This window comes from Callorhinus ursinus, unplaced genomic scaffold (genome assembly GCF_003265705.2).
Source record: "Callorhinus ursinus isolate GAN/ISIS: 27379988/994484 unplaced genomic scaffold, GSC_fseal_2.0 scaffold20, whole genome shotgun sequence".
NCBI lineage: Eukaryota > Metazoa > Chordata > Mammalia > Carnivora > Otariidae > Callorhinus > Callorhinus ursinus.
Window position 1 is genome coordinate 18,867,505 of NW_027397082.1, and position 26,229 is coordinate 18,893,733.

General features: G+C 36.1%; 1 protein-coding gene across 9 annotated transcripts in view; it reads right to left on the reverse strand.

Moving 5' to 3' along the window:
• The window catches only part of BTRC (beta-transducin repeat containing E3 ubiquitin protein ligase), a 170,280-nt gene that overhangs the window by 74,779 nt on the left and 69,272 nt on the right, over positions 1 to 26,229 (reverse strand). For 6 of the 9 annotated variants that reach the window (XM_073904295.1, XM_073904290.1, XM_025880667.2 and 3 more), the window contains one exon: positions 4,908 to 4,985. The exons of the other annotated variants lie outside the window; for them this stretch is intronic. Coding sequence is in view for 3 of the 6 variants with exons in the window: in XM_073904290.1 (XP_073760391.1) it covers positions 4,908 to 4,985 (78 nt within the window). In the remaining 3 variants the exon portion in view is untranslated. The remainder of the gene's footprint in view (positions 1 to 4,907; positions 4,986 to 26,229) is intronic. 9 annotated transcript variants of the gene reach the window in all.

The following is a 26,229-nucleotide window of genomic DNA, read 5'->3' on the forward strand; positions in this document are numbered from 1 at the left end:
AGATAGGGAATGGGTTTTCTTGAGCAATTATCAGAACAAAGCTCCCCTGGCTGTGTGTACCTTCTAATTACTCAATACAATTAAAATGACTAACCTAAAACAAATAGAAAAAAAAAAAACTTGCCTGGCTAATATCAGGGACTTCATTAAACCTTTTCCCCTCATCAATCAAATCAGAAAGAAGGGAATGCCATCATATACAAACATTATAGAGCTGTTAAACGAAGTAAATTCAGTGAGTTTCTTCTTTTTTTTTCTAAAGGAAGAAAAGAAGTGGCTCTCTTCTTGAAAAAAGAAATGTCGTGGTATTTACCCATCTGGATGCTGCCTGAAAACAAACTGTCCTCCAAAGAGCAGAAATACAGTATGTTTTCTCTCAGTTCACTGGCTTATGAATGACTTTTTGTTGTTGTTGTTGTTGTTGTTTTGTTAATACACACTATAATGTCATTTTCTGTGTCAGTGATGTGCTTTTTCCTCCTACTCATCCAACTTTATAAAGGAGCTATGCCAATCAGACCTCCATGCTTATATGGGGTTGTTTTAAGTTCTTCACTGCTGTTTTTTATGGATCTACTCTACGGTAATATTTAGAACAACATAGGAATTTAGGGGCATGGTGGTAGGAAAGGAAAACATCTACTTATTCCTTCTAAAAGGCTTATGTAGTTCTCTTTATAAGGCCCAGTCATTAACAGAAGATGACAACAGAGTCATTTTTCTTTCAGCTGACAATTGTGACATTTTTCCAGCAGTGTGCAAGGTGTTGAAAACCTGGCAGCTGTTACCTCCTGGGATGAAGATACTTTTTTATCCTCCCTTGACAGTTTAACTCAGTGGGTCAGCACCTTTAAAGACTGCAAAGTATCCTTGAAGAGGATGGAAGCTTGAATTACGGCTCCCTCCCCTAATCAATGTAAACCCTCACTGCAGGTGAAGTCTCCATCTATAGAGGTGCATGGGGGAGGAAAATGTAATGCCCTGAGCCAGATGGTTTTTATCTTGTTTTTAAAGAATAAAGGAACAAGCTAACAAGGGAGACAGCTACTTTGTTAGCTTCTTGGCCTCTCTCATGGCTTTGCATCCCCAGGGTTCCAGCTACACAAGAGAAAGAATACAGAAAAACGTAAACACTTAAAGAAATATAACTAGAGGGCTGGCATCATGCTGCTTTCAAAGAGTTGAGAGAGCTCTACTCAATGCTTTATTTATCACTGCCCACGTTCTCAGGATGGTAAGTGGACACATAGACAAAGGGAATGGGGGATGGGGGAAGGATTAGACAGAGGTCACAATTTACTCAATTACAGAGAAAGGCAGGGCTGACAGATCCTATTAGCACCAATGTGAAGCAAAGAAGGAGTTGCATGTTGTAAGGCTACATTTTCAAAAAGTAATGAGTACTTTCCTGTATCCTCCCAGGCCTTTGCCCTTGTTTGCAGATATGAATAAAAGCTCTGAAAACAGTTGCTATGGTTTCCTTGGCTTCACATTTTAGGAACAAAAAGTAGAAAGAAAATTGTAGCCACTGTGTACATTCTTTAAACAAAAGTTTACACTTTACTTAATGCGCAGAGGTAAGATTATTCCCAAATTCAGAGACTTAAAAGGATACATTGCTTGTCTTTCCCCACCAACTCTCCTGCCTTCTGATATCGGAAATTAAATGGAAAAACAGGTATACAAAATGGCTTGGTGACACAGGGTGTAGTGTCTCCTGACTTTCTCCTTCAATATTTTCTTTTTCTGCTAACGTCTTTGTCAGGTTTTGGAATTATGGTTATGGTGGCCTCATAATACAGTCAGGAAATGTTCTTTCCTTCTCTATTTTCTGAGTTTGTACAAGAGTAAGTTATTTATTCCTTAAATATTTGATAGAATTGACCAGTGAAATCATTTGGGGGCCTTTTTTTTTTTTTTTTTTTTTAAAGATTTTGTTTATTTATTGGAGAGAGTGAGAATGGACAGAGAGCACATGAGAGGAGGAAGGGTCAGAGGGAGAAGCAGACTCCCTGCCGAGCAGGGAGCCCGATGCGGGACTCGATCCCGGGACTCCTGGATCATGACCTGAGCCGAAGGCAGTCGCTTAACCAACTGAGCCACCCAGGCGCCCATTTGGGGGCCTTTTGATAATGTGATTTCTTTAACAGACATCAGGCTATTCAAATTTATTTCACCTTGCATTGGTTTCAGTAAGCTGTATTTTTCAAGGAATTTGTCCATTTCATCTAAGTTGCCAAAACTGTGGTTTAAAGTTGTTCATAATATCCCCTCATTATCCTTTAAATGTCTGTAAGAATTGTAGTGATGACCCTTCTTTCAGCTCCTCCAATGATTAAATAACTCAAAGTTACCACGCAGTGGTCATAGTCTATCATCACCTGTGAACTTAAGAACAATATACGTAAACTATAGAATCAGTTTAAAACAATACTAAACTTGTTAGAATTTAACTGAGCATTTTAAAATCAACAGTGAAAGAGTTCCTGAAATCCCATTAGAAATATCTGCAAAAGAATTTCAAGGGATTGGCCTACATGATGCAAATCCTACTTACATCAACACTAGGTAAAACACTAGGCAGCCTTGACATCTTTTTATCTGTACAACTTGACTAAAGTAAGGGGGGTGGGTGGGGAGCAAATGGCACTTCATTATTGTCATGCAACAGAGAAAAGAGGGAGTTTAAACAGCTTATATATTATGTCCTACATTAAAAAAATCAGCAGTGGGGTAATCAAGTTCAGGGCAATCCTGGACAGCTGCCCTGTGACCCGCTTCTATTGACCCCTGCTATTCATCACTCTTCCCTAAGATTGAGAGGGCAAGCTCCTAGGGAGTGACCACCACAATAGACAGACACAAGCCAACAGTAATCTGGTTCGAGCAAAAAACCAGATGGCACTGCAATAAATTTACAAATCTGCATTCATGGGGCTGTTAAAACACCCAGAAGCTAAAAGATTCAGAGGGCCCCAGGAGGATCTCCTACTTCCCTGTTTCTAAAGGCCATTTCTCTTTCCAAGAACACTGAGTTCATGCTCTTCATAAAGAGAATAGAGATAAAACCCTTTACAAAAGAGAGGAGGGGAAAAAGCCTCATGACCTAATTAATCTCCAGAGCTTGGATCTCAACACTGAATGACAGATATTAGAAAAATCATTTTGGAGCACTCGGAGGAAAGACAAAAACAAAAACAAAATGATTGTTATATTAAAGTGGAGAGGGTGAAGTGAACCTGCAAAAAGCAATGAAAAAGCCACAGCATATCTCTTTCAAATACTGCACACAACTGATCTTGCAAGTAGAAAATGATTCAATAATGTATGCATTTATTTTTAAAATGAATCAGATTAGTCCCATGTGTGACCTGCTGGTCCATCTGTATGTGCTGGACTTAATAGGCACCATTCTCTCTCTTGCTTCAGTTTGAAGTATGAGAGAGATAAATTTAGTTTAATTTTCAACAGATCAGCCTATCCATTTTCCAAATGGACCATCTGGATCAGCCTATTAAAATTAATTTATAACTTTGCAGAGTGAAAATTCGTTTGTTAGCTTAAATAAAGTTGCCAAAACTTTTTTCGTGTCATTGTTTTCTGACAGTTGTTTCTGTATAGTGGGCAGTCTTTCCACCTCTAAATTTATCTTACTCAATACTGTTCTATTTATTTAGATTTATATATCAGGTGTTTGTCTCCAAATAGTTAAAGTTGTAACTGCACAGTATCAATTACTAATCATTCAGGTTTTTTATAAAAGCTTCCTGAATGGATTCAGTTCTATTTACTAAACACTTATTTTTATCAAAAAGGAAAAGTGCCCATCCCCAAATTGTTACCATATAGTAAATAAAAAATGAATATATCACAGTGTCAAGTACTTTTTCCCTACATTAACACTGTAATATGAACTGGAATCAGAAGGCAGAAGTAAAAATGCTTGAGCAACATTGAGATCTGGGTTTTAAATCACTGATGAGCTAATAAGCAAGTCATCCAACCTCCCGAAGTCTCCATTTTCTTCATCTATAATCAGAGGCCCTATCTACCAACTTTGTAGGGTGATTGTGAGGATGGAATGAAACAAATAGCAGGTTTGTGGTGGGCACTAAACAAATATTAGATCTCTTTTCTTTTTTCCTAAGAATGCCGTAAGTGTAAGTAAATTGAAATTATTTTGGCTACTGCTGGTGCTCACTTTATCCAACTTTATATTAAAAGTGAAGAGGTGGTATACCTATTATCTGGCAACACTGTAAGAATTTGTTTTTGTTGCTAGTGGGAGACAGAAGATGTTAGAGGTTGCTGAAGGCAGTGAGAAGAGCAAACTTTTTAAGCAAATGTTTTTGGATATTTTAATTTTAAAAAAAAGAGCACCATGGAATTAACTTTCAAAGTAAAATGTGTTACCTTTGGGGAGTGGCGTACAGTGAGGAAAAAAATTTTTTTAAAGTTATCAATAATGGCCTTTACTTTTAGAAAAGGCAAAAACAAATACTGCTCAGACTAAAAGGAGCTAACTTCACTAGAGCAGATCCCTTTTGATTGTTAATTTTTAAAAAATGTATTAAGAATCTCAAAAGGAAAATAAGATTTAAAGCCAACTATTCTACTATTTGCACTTAAGAAGCATTTCAAGTTATTTTCCTTGAACAAGAAAACTTTTCTTTGATGTTGTTCTCACTAACCATAGCAATCGACCTGTCCTGTACTTGTACACCTAGGATATTTTTAAATGACCGGGAAAACAATGTTACCGGATTGAAATTGATGGCTATAGCCACCTCAACTTCAGAGTACTTTTAATTTAAGCTCCAGTGCTTAACGAATGGCAAATTGAGGGTTTCCTGTCTCTTGTTTTGTTGTTGGTAGCTTTTTATTTTAAGACAGACTGAATTTCATACCTGTCTAAGTGAATTCTTCTCTGGTATTATCTTCCTAGGGGGTTCGCCATTATTACAGTCTTCTCTCTCTGAGGAATTCTGTGAAAGAAAGTAAGCTTTAATTCAGTTCTCATTATCTTCAATCTTATTCTGTGGGAGTAAACTGAATTACATTTCTAATTCTGTAAGCTAGAATACCATGTATATTTCTGCATTTATTCATTTGAAGATTTATATACATACAGACATATACTTATGTAGAAGAAAACATATGCCCATGTATATAAATAAATGTAAGTAGGGACCTAGGTGGAAAGTATTTCATGTATATTTAAGCACTGCCCAGCAGATCATAGTCATTAGAAATCTAGTTTATTGCTCTTTGAAAATGCAGGTTGACACTGGACACAAGAAAGCTCCAGTTTATATTTAGCTGGCAATAACTTAAACCATGATTATTACCTTCTCTTTTAAGTAATTAGTTTTAAACTATAGTAAGTGTTTGGTCACTAGAAATTCTCAAAGTCTGGATCCTAAAATAAATAGTTCTTTCTCTTCTTCCTCTTCTCAGATTTGATTTTCTTTTATTAAAAATAACATAGGACTTAGTTCAAAACAACATCATTTCATCAATGGTTTAAAATTAGAGTCCATTCTTTCCACTATCACCTCAAACGGCAGCTAGAAGACCATAAATGTCAATGGGATTTTTAAATACTTAAGAAGAGGGGAAAAAAACAACAATCCACTTGAAAGCAACTTCAGAATTCTAAATATCAACAGAGTAATAAAATAGCAACCCATGGGATGAGAGAAAATATTTGCAAATCATGTATCTGATGAAGGATTAATATCCAGAATATATAGGGGTGCCTGGGTGGCTCGTCAAGCAGCTGACTCTTGATTTCAGCTTAGGTCATGATCCTGGGGTCCTGGGAGGAGCCCCACATCAGGCTCTGCGCTCAGCAGGGAGTAGGCTTTAGGATTCTCTTTCTCCCCCTCCCTTTGCCCCTCCTCCCCAATTCATGTGCGCATGCATGCACACTCTAAAATAAATCTTTTTTTTTAATCCAGAATATAGAGAGGTTGTAAAACTAAACAAACAAAAAACCCCAAGCAACCCAATTCAAAAATGCACAAAGGACTTGGATAGACATTTCTCTAAAGAAGATACACAAATGGCCAACAAGCACATGAAAAGATGTTCAAACGTCACTAATCATTTCAGGAATGTAAATCAGAACTACACAGAGACACCACATCACATTCATTAAGAAGGCTCTATCAAAAACAGACAAAAACCAAAATATATATTGGCAAGGATGTTGAGAAATTAGAACTATTATGCACTGTTAGTGGGAATATAAAAGGATACAGCTGCTGTGGAAAACAGTATGGTGGTTCCTCAAAAATTAAAAACAGAATTATCATATGATCCAACAATTCCACTTCTGGGTATATACTCAAAAGAACTGAAAGCAGAGTCTCAAGAGATAATTTGTACACCTGTGTTCAGAGCAGCATTAACCCCAATAGCTAAAACATGGAAGCAACCCAAGTGTCCAATGACTGATGGAGGGATAAATAAAATGTGGTGTAATACATCAACGGAACAGTATTCAGCCTTAAAAAGTAAGGAAATTCTGGTACATACTACAACATGGATGAACCTTGAGGACATTACGCTAAGTGAAATAAGCCAGTCACAAAAAGATAATTACTATATGAATCCACTTATATGAGATACTTAAGAGTAGTCAAAATCATACAGAAAGCAGAATGGTGGTTGCCAGGGGCTGGGAGAAGTGGGGGAACGGGGAATTATTGTTTAATGGATATAGAGTTTGAGTTTTACAAGATGGAAAGTTATGGAAATGGATAGGGGTGATGGTTGCAAAATATTATGAGTATTATTTAATATCTCTAAACCATACACTTAAAAATGGCTAAGATGATAAATTTTATGTTATATGTACTTTTTAAAAAGATTTTATTTATTTAGGGGCACCTGGGTGGCTCAATTGGTTAAACGACTGCCTTTGGCTCAGGTCACGATCCTGGAGTCCTGGGATCAAGTCCCGCATCGGGCTCAAGTCCTGCAGCGGGCTCCCTGCTCAGCAAGGCGTCTGCTTCTCTCTCTGACCCTCCTCCTTCTCATGCTCTCTGTCTCTCATTCTCTCTCTCTCAAATAAATAAAATCTTAAAAAAAAAAAGACTATTTATTTGAGAGAGAGTGAGAAAGAGGGAACGAGCAGGGGGAGGGGGAGGGAGAAGCAGACTCCCAGCTGAGCAGGGAACCTGATGTGGGGCTTGATCCCAGGACCCTGGGATCATGATCTGAGCCAAAGGGAGACACTTTACTGACTAAGCCACCCAGGTGCCCCATGTTATATGTATTTTACCACAATATAAAACAGTTGGAAAAAAATTTGGTAATCAACACATGTAAGGCACTATCTGCAAGGCAAAATAGAGAAAATCCAAATACAAATTACTTGGGTTCTATTTTCCACAACTACATTCGCAGTGTTAATATTTTTAAATTTGCAAGTTTAAAAAAATTTTGATATACTCATTACATTACATATATTCATCACATTCTAACTGGGGAACTACTTTATTTTTAGATGCAGAAGTTATTTCTAATATGAGTTTACGTGAAAATTTTCATACAACTATGAAATTATTAGTATAGGATCATAACTGTATTTTAAACTTATAGTGGTTTCTATCAAATATTATATTTTAAAAGATATTAAAGGATAAGCAGCATGTTTATAGTGTCATTTTAAGGACCTTATACCTCTGTGGCCAACATCTGTATGCCTTGTGCATTGCCTGTACTTGGTGTGACAGGCCAGTACTATAAGGCGTTCCTTTTGGTCAGAAATCTTCCATTGAGATTTAAGTTGATATCTGACATTTGTGATGACCACTATAGGGACCACTATGGTCCCTAAAATAAAGACAAAGAAGAACAAACATGCTATGCTATAAGCAAGACACAGAGACTCAAAAACTTCAGAGTTCTCACTGGGTTTTCTCCCCATTTTGAAAAAAAGTAATGTAGTCTATCTATAAAAAAATCAGAGAGAAACACAGTGGAACTAATGACTGTGAAGCATTCCAAATAAGGAAACTACCAATATATGCCACTTTAAGATAAACAGAGGAAGGGAAAGGTCAACATTAAACCAATAAAATCAACTTGTGTATTTAACTTAAAAAAAATAAAGTACAAATAATTTTGAATGCTAAAATTAAGTGGTTTATATAATACAAACTTAAGCCAGTATTGAATTATAAACTTAAAACTTGCAAGTAACTATTCCCCAGACCATGAAGTTCCACCCTCCTTTAAATAAAATATCATTTACAATCCAAACTGGTTTAATTCAATGTAAAGTCCTATATTTCAAAATTAATTATGTTTTATTAAAATGTCATCATAATAAACTTGGGAGCCTAGTTACTTTTTGGTAGAAGTTTGTAATAGTGAAGTTATTATAAATCACATTTTTACTCTATAGGTGACTTGGGGTGAAACCAAACTGATGGTAAACTATGTACTAAATTACATAGTAAAAATAGTAATGTGAATGTAATAGAATGAACAGCATCTAGTCCATATCCACAATTTTCTTCCTCCTGACCCTCTATTTTATCTGATTTAGATGAGGAGCTGTTGAGTGGATATCACTAAATTTGACTCTGTTGTGACCTTAAAATAGAGGTAGGGTCATTAAAAAGTCATGATATGAGGAGCAAGGAGTAAGGTACCCTTCTAATAGTGAAGAGGAGAGCCAGAAAGCCAGCAAAAAAGCAAATAGGAGATGAATAGTTTACAGTCTTGAGGGTGGAGGGAAATGATGAAACACCCTTGTATATCTAAGTGGTCACCTCAGTGGTTCTCAAAGCCTGTGTGTTCTCCAACATCACCCAGGAGAGCTCAGCAGCACAGTTATCCCTCTTATCTTTATCATGATGCATCCCAATAAGCAACGTTCATTAACTGTCTGGGCCATCAAACTAAATCATATCCAGTAACTTCTATTTAAGGGTAACCACTTGATAAAAGCAAGACTCATGCCACAAATTAGTGGGTGAAAGTTAAACAAATAACAGGATAGTTACATAATCTTAAAATACGGCTCCATGAGATATTTAATAATTACAAAAGGAAAAACAATAACCTCACAGTAGAGACATGTGGTAGACACCACCTTAACATATTGTGCCTCTTAGGCACCTAAGTGGCTCAGTTGGTTAAGGGACTGCCTTCAGCCCAGGTCATGATCCCGGGGTCCTGGGATCAAGCCCTGCATCAGGCTCCCTGCTCAGTGGGGAGTCTGCTTCTCCCTCTACCCTTCCCCTGCTTGTGATCACTTTTTTTCTCTCTCTCTCTCTCAAATAAATAAAATCTTTTAAAAAAAAACCTCACAAATAAAACATTATGTGCCTCTTAATATCATGTACGAGAAGAACACATTATTACTTTTGAGGTAACCTTGCCCAAAACACATAATCTCAATCTGATCATAAGAAAACATTAGACTAACCCAAATTGAAGGACAGTCTAAAAAATTACTAGTCTGTACTTAATGTCAGCGTCATGAAATACAAAGAAAGACTAAGGATCTGTTTCAGGTGAAAGGAAACTAAAGAGACATGACAACTGAATGCAACCTGTGATCTGAGATTATTTTGGGGGGTTAAAGCAAAATTGATGGTAAACTTCCCTATACAGAATTATATACTGAAAAACAGTGATCTGCACCTAACAGGATAAGTACTGCCTCTCTAGCCCATACCCACAATTTTCTTCCTCCCGATCCTCAATTTCATTTGATTTTGACAGGTAACTATTGGGTGGGCATCATGACATAATGGTATAAAGGACATTATTGGAACAATTGGGAAAATCTGAATAAGTTCTATAGATAAGCTAGTAACACTGTATCGATGTTAATTTCCTGTTCCCCCACTTTTAAAACTTATACATAGAAAAATTCACTTGTTTTGGTGTACAATTATGTGAGTTTTGGCAAAAAGCATAGTTATGTAACTACCACCATAATCAAGATGTAAAGCAGTTCATCATTTCCCAAATTCTCTTGCACTGCCCCTTTACAGTCAATCCCTTTTCCTCATAATCACAGATTTTTTTCTCAATAATTTTCATTTCCAAAATGCCACAAAATGGAATCATATAGTATATAATTTTTTAAGTCTTTTTCCACCTAGCTTAATACACTGGAGATTCATTTGTGTTGTTGCATACATCAGTAGTCATTTCCTTTTTTAAAAAAAATCTTTTATTTACTTATTTTAAAGAGAGAGAGCAGTGTGCAAGCAGGGGAAGGGAGACAGACAAACAGACTCCACTCTGAGCACAGAGCCCGACATGGGGCTCGATCTCACAACCCTGAGATCATGACCTGGGCCAAAATCAAGAGTCGGATGCTTAACTGGGGCTGAGCCACCCAGGCGCCCCAGTAGTCCTTTCCTTTTTATTGCCAAGTGGTATCACTATATAGATGTACCACCATTTGTTTATACATTCAATTTCCTCATTTCAATAATCTGTACTGTGGTTATTTAAAACAATGTCCTTGTTTTTAGGAAACATAGAATGAAACACTTATGTTGGTAAAAGGACATTATGTCTGTAACCTGCAAATGGTTCAGAAAAAAATAAGTAAATGGATGTGAGCATATATATCTACATATAAATCGAGCAAATATGGTAACATGTTATCATACGGAGAATCTGTGTGAAGAGTATAAGGGGATTCTTTGCACTATTCTTTCAACAGTTCTGTAAATCTGAAATCATGTAAAAATAAAAATTAACAAGTAAAATAGATGAAACCTAGAAGGAAATATCTTAAAAAATGGAAAAATATTAGTCAGATAAATGAAAAATAAATTTTGGGGGGAAAATTCCCTTGAATATAAATAATAAAAGTTACATTCTACTACTTAACCCTGAGCCAATTAGAAAAACCTGACTGCTTCAAACAATTCATTTGTAACACTCAGATTGAATATTTCATTATAGTAAATACATTTGCAGAATGTATTTGTAGTCCTGGAGTAACAATATGATATAAACAGTAGCTTCATATTAAAATATTTCTGAAAAAGATACTACATAATTTGTTACCTTTCATATTAACGCAAATACATCTCTCTTCGCCCAGCATTTACTAGTTTAGAATTAAAAGAGGCAGACTAAAAGTCTGGCTGACAACTTTGAATTGTAAATTCAAACTGGAAGCATTTGGGTTTTAACACCTATAGACATAGTAACAGACGTTTGGATGGGAAAAAGTCAATAAAGTGAAATAATGCTGAAGCTTGTGTATTAGATCTCAGGATGTGTTTTGGATAAAATGTTTCCAGAAGTAACCTGGGGGTGAATAAAAAAGACAAAGAAATCACCTCAAAGAAAGTTATTTAGATGATAAATTTAAATACACTGTCTCAAAATCAACATGTCCAAATTTAAAGCACTCTTTTACCATTCTTACGCATCTTAGGTCACCTCCTTCCCACTCAACTTTTCTTTCCATCCCAAACTTAAATCCTCAGCCAATTTTTATTCATCCTCCCCCCCCACCTTTTCTTCTTGGAATGTATCTAACCAATTTTCCTTTCAGTCATGTATTTTAAGAGACCTAACATTGGGTTTGTATTGCCATAACGTCTACTCCAGTCTTGACCACCAACACCTATTACCAGGGCTATTACTATTGAGAGAGCCTTCTGATACCCTTGCCTAAATCCGTATCTGAACCATTCTATACACTGTCAGAACCATGTTCTAAAAAGACATTTACCTCACCCTACCCCATACCCTGCCCCAAACCCTTTTATAGCTCTCTGTCACCTACAGGATTAAGTCCAAACTTCTTAGTATAGCAACCACAGTCTGGCTGTTTTACCTTTCCATCAGTCTCTGGAACCACTTACATGACATTATTTTATCATTCTCCAAAGTATGCAAAGCACTCTCTTATCCCTGTGCTTTTGCTAATTCTATTCCCTCAATGTGTAATAGACTCCTTTCCTGGGGCACCTGAGTGGCTCAGTCAGTTAAGCATCCAACTCTTGGTTTCGGCCCAGGTGGGTGATATCAGGGTCGTGAGACTGGGCCCCCGTGAGACTGGGCCCCACGTCAGGCTCCGTGCTCAGCGGGGAGTCTGCTTTAAGATTCTCTCTTTCCCTCTGCCCCTACCCCTGCTTGCTCGTTCTAATAAACAAATCTTTTTTTCTTTTTTTTTAAGATTGTATTTATTTATTTGAGAGAGAGAATGAGAGATATAGAGCATGAGAGGGAGGAGGGTCATAGGGAGAAGCAGGCCCCTCGCTGAGCAGGCAGCCCAATGCGGGATTCGATCCCGGGACTCCAGGATCATGACCTGAGCCGAAGGCAGTCGCTTAACCAACTGAGCCACCCAGGCACCCCAAAAAAATCTTTAAAAAAAAAAAAAGACTCCGTTCATGATCTCTTCATCATTACAATCCTGTTTCAAAAGTCAACTAAAATGATACCTTCTCTGAGAAGCCTATGCATATCCGTTCTTCTCCCTACTCCTGCCGCACTAACCCCCAGTTGGAACTGATTACTCTGAATTAGCACTTTATTTCTATTTTGGCACTTATGCTTTGTATCTCCCTTTATTATATCTCTCTATGAACAAGCTTCCCACTCCTACCCCACACTGTAAAATTCCTTCTGGACGGGCCCAGTTTCTTTTTCATCTTCATTTTCCAGTGGCTCAGCAAAAGTTTGAGAACATAATTATGAAGTTTTTAAGTGTTTGTTCGATTGAATGTTATTGCCAGATTAATCTTTCTTAAACACCACTAATGTCATGGTGGTCTTTCTCCCTCAAAAACTTTTTGTGACCCTTTCTTTCTATGAAATCAAATATGAAGTTCTAGGTCTGGACTCCAAGACCTTCCAGAATTTTCTGCTGTATTACATCAAGTTATTTCCATCAGCAAACATTTTCTGCCCTAGTTAAGCAAGTTTCTTCATAGTCTTATAAACATGTGACATAATCTCAACATTTTCAGGCTGGAAGGATCCTTAATTTTAGTGTCATTCCCTCAACAATTATAAAAACACAAGAAAAAATTCTAATCTATTCAAGTTCCACCCATTCTTGAAATGAATTTCAAATGTCATATTCTCTAAGAAACCATACAACTATTCCATCTTTCTCTACTGGAAATTCCTTAACATTATCTTGGCCCACACAATTTAGCACTTAACTGGATAAATGTTTGCATGTTACTCTCAACTACCCAGTAACATTGAAAGCTTTTTGGGTGGTCTTTGTGGCTCCCTCTACTTTGCAACACATTACATAATATATGGATAAGTGCTCAATAAATAATTGAAGCCCTATACCCACACTGTCCAGCTAGCTTTAAAAAAGGTTTTCAAAGCAGAAAACCTTCAAAGTGATAACCCAACTACAGTCCTACTATCCCATCACTTATCATGCCAGTATGACAACTTAAGAGTTAGTAAGCTCCTGCTCCAAATAGTTTTTGCAAATAATGTTTTAATGAAACTTAGCCACCTCCACTCATTTGCCTTTTATCTACAGCAACCTGCATGCTACAATGGCAAAGGTGAGTAATCACGACAGAGATTCTATGGCCCACAAAGCCTCAAATGTTTATTGTCTGATCCTTTAGAGTTAAAGTTTGCCAACTCTTGATTAAGAAAGAAAAGTTCTTCTGTAGATAAGCAAAGCATCCCTGATTCTTCAGAGCTGGGTTTTTTGGTTTTTTGTTTGGTTTTGGTGTCTAAAACAAGAAGTAGACAGATTTTGATGACAGCACACAGCAGGTTTATGGCTAGGGCAATATTCTCCATGACCTAGTAAGTGGCTTATTTACTGTTTTCAGTTATCTATTTGAACACACAACTCCTGATGACATGGATAATCAAGAGTTGATTATATAATCAAATGAAAAACTAAACTAATTTACACAGTGATGAAAAGTCAAGCCACTCATAATGACTTATCATAATCTTTGAATAAGCATCTTGCTCAAGGTTGGATAGTGCAACAGAGCCTGAGCCTGTCTGAATAGCCATCTGTTATAAATAAAACAGTCAGCTCCAACACTAGAAGTAACATTTTCCACCGATGCTACATTCCTCACTGAGAAAATTCAAAGGATTCTGTAACCAGGAAAGTTATATTAATGAAGTGGGTAAATTGTGGTGAATTATAACTCTGACTTTGAACACATTTAAAAAGTGGAGTCATTTGATCATCATCATGTAGAATGACAACCACATGAAGAAAAAAAAATCTAGAGACCAATTTCTAATAGTTGCAAACATCATATAGTAGGCATGACTGGTAAATTAGTAATTGAATTAATATTTTTTCCATTAACTTATTATATCATTTGAAGCTAATTAGAGCCTCCAAATACGTATGATTTGCAATTCTCAAAAATAGGAATAATTATTCTTTTACAAGGTTAAAGGTAATTTAACTACATGGATAAAAATAATTTAAACTCTTCAGTGAAAGATGACAAAAATAAAACACTCTTTGTGTATCTAAACAAATTCTAATTAATCCTTCTAGGATACAATGGGAACAAACAGGTCATTTAAGTTCAGAAGCTGAATGAAGAATCCTATTCAAGGACCAGTTTTAGGGAGGACCTGAAGTGTCCTCATAAGACAATATTCTCTGGCATGTTTTCATGCACACTGCTTCTCTAGCACGTTTATCATTTGACATACTCGATTAAACCACAACCACATCAAAGCCTCCCTATCCTGCTAAACTTCAACAAGATCTACCAATTAAAGCTTTCAAGAAGTGGTATTTTCTAGCAATATACCAATCCAAGCACAGTGTTAGGTACCAGATATAAGGGAAAGCACTCTCGGACAACCAAACACACAGGACTTCCATTAGTATTGCCTTCCGTTCTATGACAGAAGTAAAACAAAAAACAAACATCAACTAGATTTTTTTCTCCTGCTACAAGGTCCGACGCTAATTATAAAACATTACGGATGCAGCCTTTCTCAAAATGCAAAGGGATTGTGTATATTTGCAAAGAACAACTATTTTTTATGCTTCCAAATTCTTAATCCTGTTTGGAGCTGTCAGTGGGGGTTAATGGAAGCCTTGGATAGGAGAATTCCAATCTGGTTGGCAGATGGATAGGTTGGTTATAGCTGCATAACTATGTCTTGCCTGCAGGCACAATTCAGAACACTGTTAAAGCAATATAAAGTCTCTGTCAAGCTGAACCATTTGGATCAGTAGCAAGGAGAAATAATAATAAAAAAGAAGTTCATTTCTGGGCCTTGTGCATTTATGCTAGTATGCAGAAACTGATTAATTGTCATAGTGTGCTGGTCTTCTATACTTCAGATTTCTACTTCTGGAGTAGATTTTGCATGCTAATATAATCATTCTCCCTCTTGAGACATTAGCAAATAATCAAATGAAAAACAGGATCATAATTTACTGAGATTCGAGCAATTCTCTATGCAAATTTGACTTGTTATTGCTGCTGCCTCGTTAATCTGAATGCCTTTGACAAACTCCTTTGATTTATGAACTCGTGACAACTCCAATGTGTATATATTTTGCTAGATTGACATTATCATTAAGAGTGGGTGGACTGAGCTCACATGAATGGCTGATTTTATTTGCTGGTGTCTGCTGCTCAACAGCTGAGCATCTCCTCCTCACAAAGCCCCTGAGCGTCAGGCTCTTCCCATCTTCCCATCCATTCATCATCTCGATGTTAATTGGCCCAGGCTTTAAGCAAATTTTCAACACGATTTAAAGGCACGATGACACTGATTACTGACCCTCTGCCATACGGTGCCTATTGATTAACCTGACAGAGATGATGAGCTTGAGGGAAACTAGGTGTGTGGGGACCTCAGGGGGAAAAATATATTGTCTATGCAGGCAAACACTTGTCATTACCTCACAAGCCAGAATTTGCACTGCACACATTCTTAAAACACACTACTGCTTTAACACCTACAGCTAACACAGAAAGTGCTTTCTGCATTCAGAGATATTACAAATATGTCATGTCAAAGCACATGACACATTCGGTATTTAGAAGAACTCCCCAGATAGATGGCTGCCTTTCAACCAATTATACTTGTGCTAGCTGATGTATATATTTTAGGTTAAATTCAAAGAAAGTGCTGGGTGGCTTGGTAGTGTTATACCAGAAAAGAATTAGAAGAGGAAAACAAACTAGGTTCTTAAAAATAGAGAAAGGAAGAAAGGAAGGAATAAAATTGCTGCCATTCCACCACTACTATAATAAGCTGCTATTCTATCACTATTAAAATAAGAGATACTCTAAAAAAGGAAGAGAACAGCAACCCGATTTTACAAATTTTGTTTTCTGTTCTTTAAATACTGCTACCTTGATTCCACCTGTCAAAGTATTCCTGGCACAGAAATTACCAATAACTGAGTATTTTAAAATAAAGCTAAGTAATATTTAAGTCTAACAAACATACCAAATTCTTGCTTGCCCATTTTCAAAGGCTGCTATACAAACTGCTCTACTTAGGGAAATTGTTCAGGATATCTTAAGCTTCCTGAGAAAACTAAATGCTTCATTATTTGAGGGGGGAAAAAGTCCATAATTAATAGTTATTGAGCTCACACATCAATAACAAAATCTGCTTTAAAATACTGCGACATCTACAAATTTACACAAGCAAAGTCATGCAGCACACCATCAGGGATCAGACAAAAAACACCTTTAGATAGGGAAGGTTCTTATTTAAAACAAAGCTAACAAAATATGCTCCCTCTGGCCACACATATCACCTTGTTTACTTACGAGTCCTGGGGGGACAGCCAATATACAATTTTAAACACGGAGATTTTGGAGCAGCACTAACAGTTATTTCAAAGCTAAAATAACAGAAAACTGAACAACAGCCCAGCTGTAGTCTCTATTACAGTGACATGAGCTGTTAATGTAAGAGATCAAATGTTTTTCAAGTCAAACAGCACTGGTGCCTGTTATACTGGAACATGTAGCTTACTCCCTAAAAACCTGCCTCCTGCTCTTTTAAGATAAACAAGCTCAACTAAGCACTGAGATACTCTGATAAGAAGGATGGAAGAGACAGAGCTGCACCAGGGAGTGACAAGGCAAGGGCATGAAGGAGCAGCAAACGTGCTTTTGTTAAGTTTCAAATTATAGAATATATCGTAATACAGCAGTTTAATACTTCACCATTAAAAGTATAGCTATAGGAGTACAAATTTCTGTCAATACATATGGGGGTCAAAAAAAAAAAACTAAAACAGTTACCTGGTTTATGAATAGGAGACACGTCACACAGCGTTTGAGCACATTCAGCTTTGTGACTTAATCAAAGGTTTGAACATCAACTTAGGAATGACTGTGAGTATATAAAAGAGTTTGTAATTATGTTAATATGCTCCACATCAGAAGTCACAGTCTATTTAAACTCTAAAGGTTTTTGATTTGAAAGGCTTGATTTAAAAACAAAAAACTTCATACCTTGTCCTTTCAAGTAGATTTTTTTTTTTTACATTTTATTCTGCTTAACATCCCAGTGAGGTCACAAAACCACATCTATTTGTAAAAATGTGGCTTAGTATTTTAAAAATCCCAAGAGGCTTGCTACAGGGCATTTATATACTACTGTAGATTGTTTTTCTTGAGAGAACTAAGGCAACTATCATTCATTCAGGAAAAAAAAACAAGGAGTTTCAAGCATATGCTTTCACTGTTTAAAATACAACTGGCAATGCACAAAGTAGCTAAACAAGCATGGTAAAATAAACAAAAATTCACCAGGGAGAGTTGGGATTAAAAGTCACAGTAATAAAAAACCAAACTCAGGTATCATGTGAACAAAAGTGTAACTAGCTTAATTTGCCTCTCTTACCTTTAAATCTACCTGAATCTTAATGAATGTTTTTTGTTTTCCTTTTCAAGATATTACCTTTATGATTAGGTGTTTAGGACAGAGCCTTTCACAATTTTCTTTCCTGCCTTATTTATACAATATTTCATCCAGAGATCCTCTGCATATAGTTTGTGTGAATTAAGAGGCAAACATTTGCTTCTACTAATAAGGACATCTGGTTATTTTTGTAACTCAAAGACATCTGCATTCTGTAGATCTTTTTGATTTCTCAAAATGGGGTTGAGAACCATAGAACCCCTTAGGATGTATGCCAAAATCCTGTCTCTCTGCAGATTAGTTATTTCTGTCATCCTTGTTCCTGATTTTTTTCTGCTAAATGACTTTTGTCACCTTGGATATCTTCCCTGCTTTGGTGTTCCCATTTTATTACAATTCAACAATGTCATGAAAAAAATTAAAGGCTCCCTACCTATTGTGGAGTAAAAATGAAATCATTCTACATAAGTAAGTAAATTTCTGAAAACCAGACTGGGCTAGGTTAAGATTTGTGTTTAGGTGTATATTTCAATTGTGAACTGTCCCTTATCTAATCACTCTCCTTTTTTTCTTATTAAAAAAAAAAATTACTATTTTGTGGGCTTATTATCCTCTGGACTTTCCTACTAATTATACAAAGTCTTCATGAATTTTCAGGTCTTTAAAATTACAAACATCATTTCCTCTTACACAGACTTATATAGACTTTTGGTTCCCAAGGGTAGAAAAACAGCCCAACATAGGCCTTGAAGGATATGCATTAAAGAACTGCAACGTATCAATAAGAAATCAAATATCACACTTTTTTTTATATCCCTTGCTCTCTTCTTAAAATGCCAAAGAGACTAACTATATTCCTTATTCAGGATACTTGAGTTTGAGCTGTAACTTTTGCTTTTACTGTAAATTTGGCTTTCTCATTTTCTGCTCATCTCCACTACAGAGGCTTAAAAAATTACAATGAGGGAAAATATGTTTTTCAACAGAAAATAGCTAATATCATTTACACTGACTGCATTCTCATAGCCTCTAAGTAGCCGGATACCAAAGTAGTATTGGCCTGAAAGATTGAAAATTTAAGTGAGAGGGCTGCTGTTTCTGGACGGTCAAAGGTTATAAATACTAATTCACGTCTTCAATTTTTCATTTGTTAATATTACCAAACAACAAAATGAAAATAAAACCAACACAGATTAACTTGGAAGTTCTACTAGGAGTAGTTTAACAAATTTACTTGGAAAAATGGCTAATTTTCCTGCCCCAGGAATAAACAACCTTGTAGGTTTGCTGTAGTTGCTTTAACAATGCTCTTTGATGTATAACAAATTTAAAAAGTTTTCTTTTTCTCCAATAGATTTGTTTTTTATAACAACATAAATGGTTTCTACTTAAAGGATATGTTTGTGTGTTATTCTAACAAAATTATTTCTCTTAAGCCTACGGTCTTAAATTATTGGAACGCTAGAGGATGGTTATATACGTTAAATCTTCCATTTTGCTAAGTATACAGAATTTTGTTTATGCATTCCTGACAAATCCTACAAATAATTTATGTCATTCCTTTCCACACTATAACTGTTCTTAATCTAAAGAATCACAAGAAATCTATATTTCCTTTTCTCAGAATTACCTGAAAAGTCACTACAATTTCAAAAAGTAAGTTTTACTATCATTTAGCAGAAGTAAAGTTTTCTTTGGAAATATTAATGATCCTTTGTTGACGGAAGAAAAAACAAGTGAGAAACATTAATCCAAATGTGTTCCAGAATTATTCAATCTTGGCTCAGCATCTCAATTTTAAAGTGACCTTTTAATTTAAATAATCATGCTAAAATGATAAAAAATAATGATTAGGCAAGTTAAGTTGGCTAATTTAATTTAGTTAAAATTAATTAAAATCGGGCGCCTGGGTGGCTCAGTCGGTTAAGCGACTGCCTTCGGCTCAGGTCATGATCCTGGAGTCCCGGGATCGAGTCCCGCATCGGGCTCCCTGCTCAGCGAGGGGCCTGCTTCTCCCTCTAACCCTCCCTCCTCTCATGTACTCTCTCTCTCATTCTCACTCTCTCAAAATAAATAAATCTTTAAAAAATAAAATAAAATAAAATTAATTAAAATCAATGATTTTTTAAAAATCTGTTATTAGTATCATCAATAGCATGTTGTGTTACGGATAAAAAATGCTTTACTAACTTCAGAGTTTTATAATGGATGACTGGTTTGACAGAGATCAAACATTAGTTTTAATACCACAGTACTTGCTCTTGCAGCACAGAAACTGTAAATACCACAATAGCCAACTTTGGTGTTAAAGTTTGTTTTACCACAATTCCTTCTTGTGGAAACCAATGTACCCCTTGCTCTTGCAATGAAGTAAATGAAGGAATAGTTGACTTCAAAACCAGTTGCCTATCAGTGACTGCAGTACAAAAGGCATTCTGGGTAGTGGTTGGTAAAGAAAGCATAGCCATTTCTAAATGCCAGTAGTTCCCAGCATCTCTTTTCCTTCTGAGTGGAATGAAGTCTGCAAGCACTGACTGGTGGGTCATTCGACCCATGAGAGCCTGGAAAGGTTTCAAGAATAACAGAGGTCATGTAATTGCCAAAAGAGCATTAGCCACTCAATCATAATGGATAATTAAATGACCTACATGATTCCTGAAATAGCTGCTCTATATTTGGTCTATTACTTGCGTCCCTCAAGATAAGCTACTCGTCTGGTCTGCCTTGACCCGCAGAAGTCCAACCTGTGCCTGAAAACTAGCTGCATGCTTCTATTGCTTTGTAAATCCGCCCCCACCCCCCGCACCTCCAAGTAGTCATGCCCCACACTATGCTTTCAAGAGGACACACATAAAAAAAAATCAATCTTGTATCCTTCTCCCTATTGTGCTCTCTGGAATACAAATGACTAAAGCAAAGAAAAAAATTAGTAAATTCCTGGTTTAGATCTTTAGGGGATAGAAGGAAGAAACATAAGAACCACAAAGAAGGAAAGTCATGATAAAATTTTTTTCAAGTTTTGCTCAATACGCCTCCAAAGAATTTTACATTTGATTATAAAGCTAGTCAGGGCAGTAAGTCATTAAAACTCCAATTGCCTGGACTGCATTTTTGATGGTGTGGGCTATTAGAATCTTTCCTGGCCTAGTTTTTTAGTCCATACAGAAAGTAAACTGCCTCTCAACAAAATGAAATATACCAGGAACCAATTGTTTATATAATAGAAGTAGCAAAAGGAACAAGAATCTCTGTGCTTCACATTTTCATCTTTCTATAAATAGTTCAACAATCTCACTATAATACTTGATCAAAAATATAACCAAATAGAAGCAAACAGCATGAAATGGTAAAAATGTACAGAAGTATATGCTTCTTTAGGAGAAAAAGGTCTGCCTGTGGCCTTGGAGTGGCTGCATATCAAGCAAACACAACAGAAAGAGGCAAGAGACAAGTAACCAAAGACAACTACACAATAATGGCAAGGAACGAGGCATGTGAGGGACAAAAGAGCTCACATTTAGAATACCTTGGAGGCCAGTAGGATTTTTCCGTTTCCACAGGAAATTATGTAGCTTGAGGCTACTGACTACCCTGATCTCTTACTAGTACATGAATGGCTTATTAAACCTAGAACATATCTGTTTTAGTTAACTTCTGGGCAGGGAGGGGGCTAGAAGGGGAAAAGAGAACAAAATGTACTTAAATGCTGAATTTTTTCTCCAGGCTGAATGCCTTTCATCCAATAAGACATTCAAAGCAGTGACCCAGCAAATGGATTGAAAAAGCAATCTTCCGTCCCAGTGCCACATTATCATTCCTATTCAGTATTCTCCATGAGATATCTCAATCAGCTGTGTGTAAGTGACAACGCAGCCCATTGCTGGGTTAATTAAACATTTGACTTTAACACCCTCCCCGTCATTAAGCAAATAAAAACAGATAATTCAAACTGCACTTCATCCTCAGGGTACACAACACACATGTCAAAATTAAGAGAGTCCAAGGCCTCTGGGGAATTCTATTGGGGCTATAATCAGTTTAAATCTTATCTGGTTTATCAATTATTCTATTGATTAAACCAAACCGGTTATATACAACTCCTCTGCCACATGGGATTGATGTCAACAGAGCAAGAAAATAACTCCAGGAGGTTCCAAACTGATTTAAAAAGAGACCAACAGACAGACCAATAATAGTCGATTATTACATACCAGTGATCCATACACTGAAAAGTTGATTCTTAGTTTCAGGCGGGTGAAGTGAACTGTTTCCAATCACTATGTCCCCTTTGCTATACCTCAGAGTTGGCTTAAGTAAATTTATGTCTTGGAAGATCAACATATTTTCTACTGATTTAAACAGAAGCTACCATGCTCAGCAATTGAAATATTTTATAGACACTAACCCGAAACTGTAACACAATCTCAAGGAAAACTAACATTTTTTCTCATCTTCTTACCTGTCTGCATGTGACCAGAAACACAAAGGGATGAAAGTGGACATACTTGAAAGTTGATTCTCCTAAAAATATGCAATCATCCAACTATTCCAGTGTCCCCAAACACCATATTTTTGAAAAAGAGAGATTCTAAGAAATCAGAAGGACCTTACCATAGCTACAAAAACATGACTCTTTTTATTAATTCCAAAGGTAAACATCTTCAAAGCCACTGGTAACAATGATGAAAATACAGAGCTGTATCTTTAAATGAAATGTTGATATCTAAACCCCAACATACCAAGTTTCTACTGGATTTTTAAAAACACAATTTAGATATTCCCCTGCTCAATTCATTGTGTAATATCCTTCAAATGTCCGGAATCCTTATCACAAGGCCATGCCCTCCTATATATGAGAAAAGCAGTAATAAAACCTGGCAAAAAGGAGGGGTGGGGGAAGAGACTACGATACACCTGATACCTGTACACTTGTACCTATGCTCTTCCGAAACAAAATTTGTTTACTGCTATGTTGGCACCACATGTGCAATCAACCATAATTTAACTTATCTCCTTCAGATTTTTTGTTTTCAGGCAGACTAAGTAAGAAACCTGCATTAGCATGCTGTATTCTACACTCACCACTAGAAATACTGAGGGTGCTATTTGTAATTGTATTCTTTTTAAGAGGTTTGTTCTCTGCAGCTGTTTTCTGCTTGCAGTGTATTTTGTGTAATCAGCACATCATCATAAATACATTGGCTGTTCCCCTGAGGGTAGCTGTCAGTGTTTAATTTACAGAACAACCTGGCCAATGTGAATTTTAACACTACAGCACTATGGCAAGGAGTTACCACACTCTGTGAAAAACAGGTTTCTATGAATTTTTATATCAAGGGCTGGTCCCAGGACAATTTAGGTGCTAGAAATAGACTGTTTAAAGAAGCATTTTATACCTTGTATGCAATGCACTCTTTCCCATTTACAGCCTTAGAAGAAGCCCTGAACAAACTACCAAACCACAAGTGGGCACTACCAATTCTGGAGACAAGGACTGAAAATCTATGATCTACCAGCAGGAGGCACTGTAATAAATGTTACCCATCTCTTTAAGCTACACATAAAACTACCAAAAACAATACTGACCCCTTAGAAGGCAGAAGGAGAAGTCATTTACGAGACAGACTAGTCTGAAATATGCATACCACTCTTTCTGCTGAGATGAGTTATATGTGATACGAACATCAGTATATAGCTTCCTTAGGGCTGCTAATAAGCCATTAAGCTCAATGAATGGGAAAAATACATTAAACTAATGGTTATTCAGTTGTAGTCCCCCCAAATTATATGCACAGTACCTGGTATACAGGTTCTCAATAAATGTCTAATACAGCACAAACAATGAATCATGGAACACTACAAAAACTAATGATGTAATGTATGGTGATTAACATAACAATAAAAAATTTAAAGGAAAAAAATAAATAAAAACATTTTGCAGGCCCAAAAAAATAAAAAATAAATGTCTAATACATAACTATAAGCTCCTTGAGGACAGGGTCTGACTCTTAATTTATGCCCAATACTTTGTACAGTACCTGGCACATAGAAGGTTCTCTATATATAAATTAAATAGAATTGTGGCTAGTTGCGAATGGCAATGTTGTCTGTAAAGCTTTACATCTATATGATGTCAAAATGCATTCTCTAAATCAGTAAAATGCCCTTAAAGCCTATATAGAGTGCATATCAGATATTTCAGTCATTTTCATCAAAGCCATTTATACAAAAAAACCTAAGTAGCTCAATCTTACAATAAAAAACAAACTTGCCTACAAAATATTGGATTATTTCAGACTTATTTTAATAAAGATTATATAGAAGAGATTAAAACTTTTATAAAACTTTGTTTCTTTCATACAAAATTAAAAGATCATTTTAAATGCTCAGAAAGGTAACCAATAGCACTTCTCTATTAGTGAAGTGGTATTACATGCACGCATACACATTCTATAAATCAAGTGATTATGCATATGTATTTTTCTGTGAAGGGCTATTTTACAAGTCAGAATGCTTAAACTGAATCAAAACAACAATTCATGCTGAGTTCTCCTCAGTGTGTTTGCTTTTAAAGTTGTACAGAATTATACGTTCATGATATTTTACAAAAAGCATTAAATTGTAACTAACAGATTCTTTTTTTAGAAAAGGAAGAGAATTACCTACTTCGCTTCTGAGATATTCAAACTTGCCCAAATTTGTAATAAAGTTAAATTTTAAAAGATTAACTAGAGCAACAGAGATTTGTAGAACTTGCTCTGATACTGCTGTAATTAAAATGTTTTTCCTATAACAATTTTTAAAATTTTATAAAGCATACTCATGTATAGCAAAATTTGTTGATACTCTTAAATCGACTGATCTCAGTATTTTCACAACCACAAAGAAATTTTTTAAGAACACAAACCCTATAACATTCTTCCTTTCTGTGATGCTAAGACATTTCAAAAAAGTAATTCCTTTTTACATTTGTGTCATATGAAAGGCAAAATAAGAAAGAACATGATCCATTAACTCAGTACATTTGGATTTGTTTTCACCCATTACATTAGAGGTTAGAAGCTTTAAATCCAGTTGAATATTGACAACTTAATACTTCTCAAAAATTTTTGTGCCTAATAAAACCTATCTTAATTTTTAATGGAGAAATTAATCACTTTCTTTCTTCTTAGATTTAGAATTACAAAAATACATCCTGAGACCTTTTGAACGAAACTGCATGGGGTTAGACTGAGGTCACACTAGATCAGGAGACTGCATTCTCTCTTCCCTGGAGACTATGTAGTAGTTCCATAGGCTGCCATTAGATAGCAGCATAGTACACACCATCAGTCATATCTCCCATAGTCTCTCCCATTAAGGGATGTGTGTGTGCGCACACACGCACGCACGCACGCACACACACACACACACACACACTCTAATTCAATTAGTACAGTCGGCAACTCCAGAAAAGAGTAATTCAATTAGTGCATTGTGGAGCTCTACAATACCTCTAAGCAGATGTTCACCTTCTTCAGGAACTGGAGCTAGGTTTAAAATACTTATACCAGATATGCCACTACATTATGTCATTTTTCAAAGTGCTTACATATGCTTTTCTGGCTTCAAAGAAAAGGTGAGGAAACAAACCCAGGCTAAGTTCCTAGAGATTTTCCTATCCCCTACACCAAAGAAGGATTTCGGTTTTAGGTTGCAGTAATTAAATTACATAATCCAAATTATGTTCAAAACAAGATGTTTCCCTGTATACTATACTATTACACACTTTTGCAGCACTGACTCTAGTTATGAATGCCACATTGTAATAAGGACACTGTCAAGGTGGAATGTGCTCACAAGGAAGGACAACCAGAATGATGTCCTCCACCAAAAGAAGAGGTTATAAAAATGGCAGGAATGAATACTGATATTTTCCAAAGAAATACTAAAAGAACCAGGAATATTCACCCTGAGAACAGAAAATATAAGCAATATGATAGCTATCCTAAACATATAAATATATGAACATGAAAACAATTACTCTATATTACTCTGAAAAGCAGAATTCTAATCACTAAATGAACAAAAAGTTTGACTCCTTCTTGAGAGAACACTTTAAATCAACAGTGAAAAAGAAAACAAGATGCCTCAACAAGTTAGGCTTGGCAGTGATCAAGCAGAGATTATACGACCTTGTGCCAAATATTTCATAAAGGATTCCTATATGCAACAAAATGGCTTTTTATATCCCTCCCAATGCTGAAATTCTAAGGTTCTATGAATACACTGATTTTTGCTCTTAAGGCAAGCCTGGACTTTAGGTAATAAAGCTAATCATTATTATGGAGGTGTGGCTGTATAAAAGCCCGTGGGCTCAGG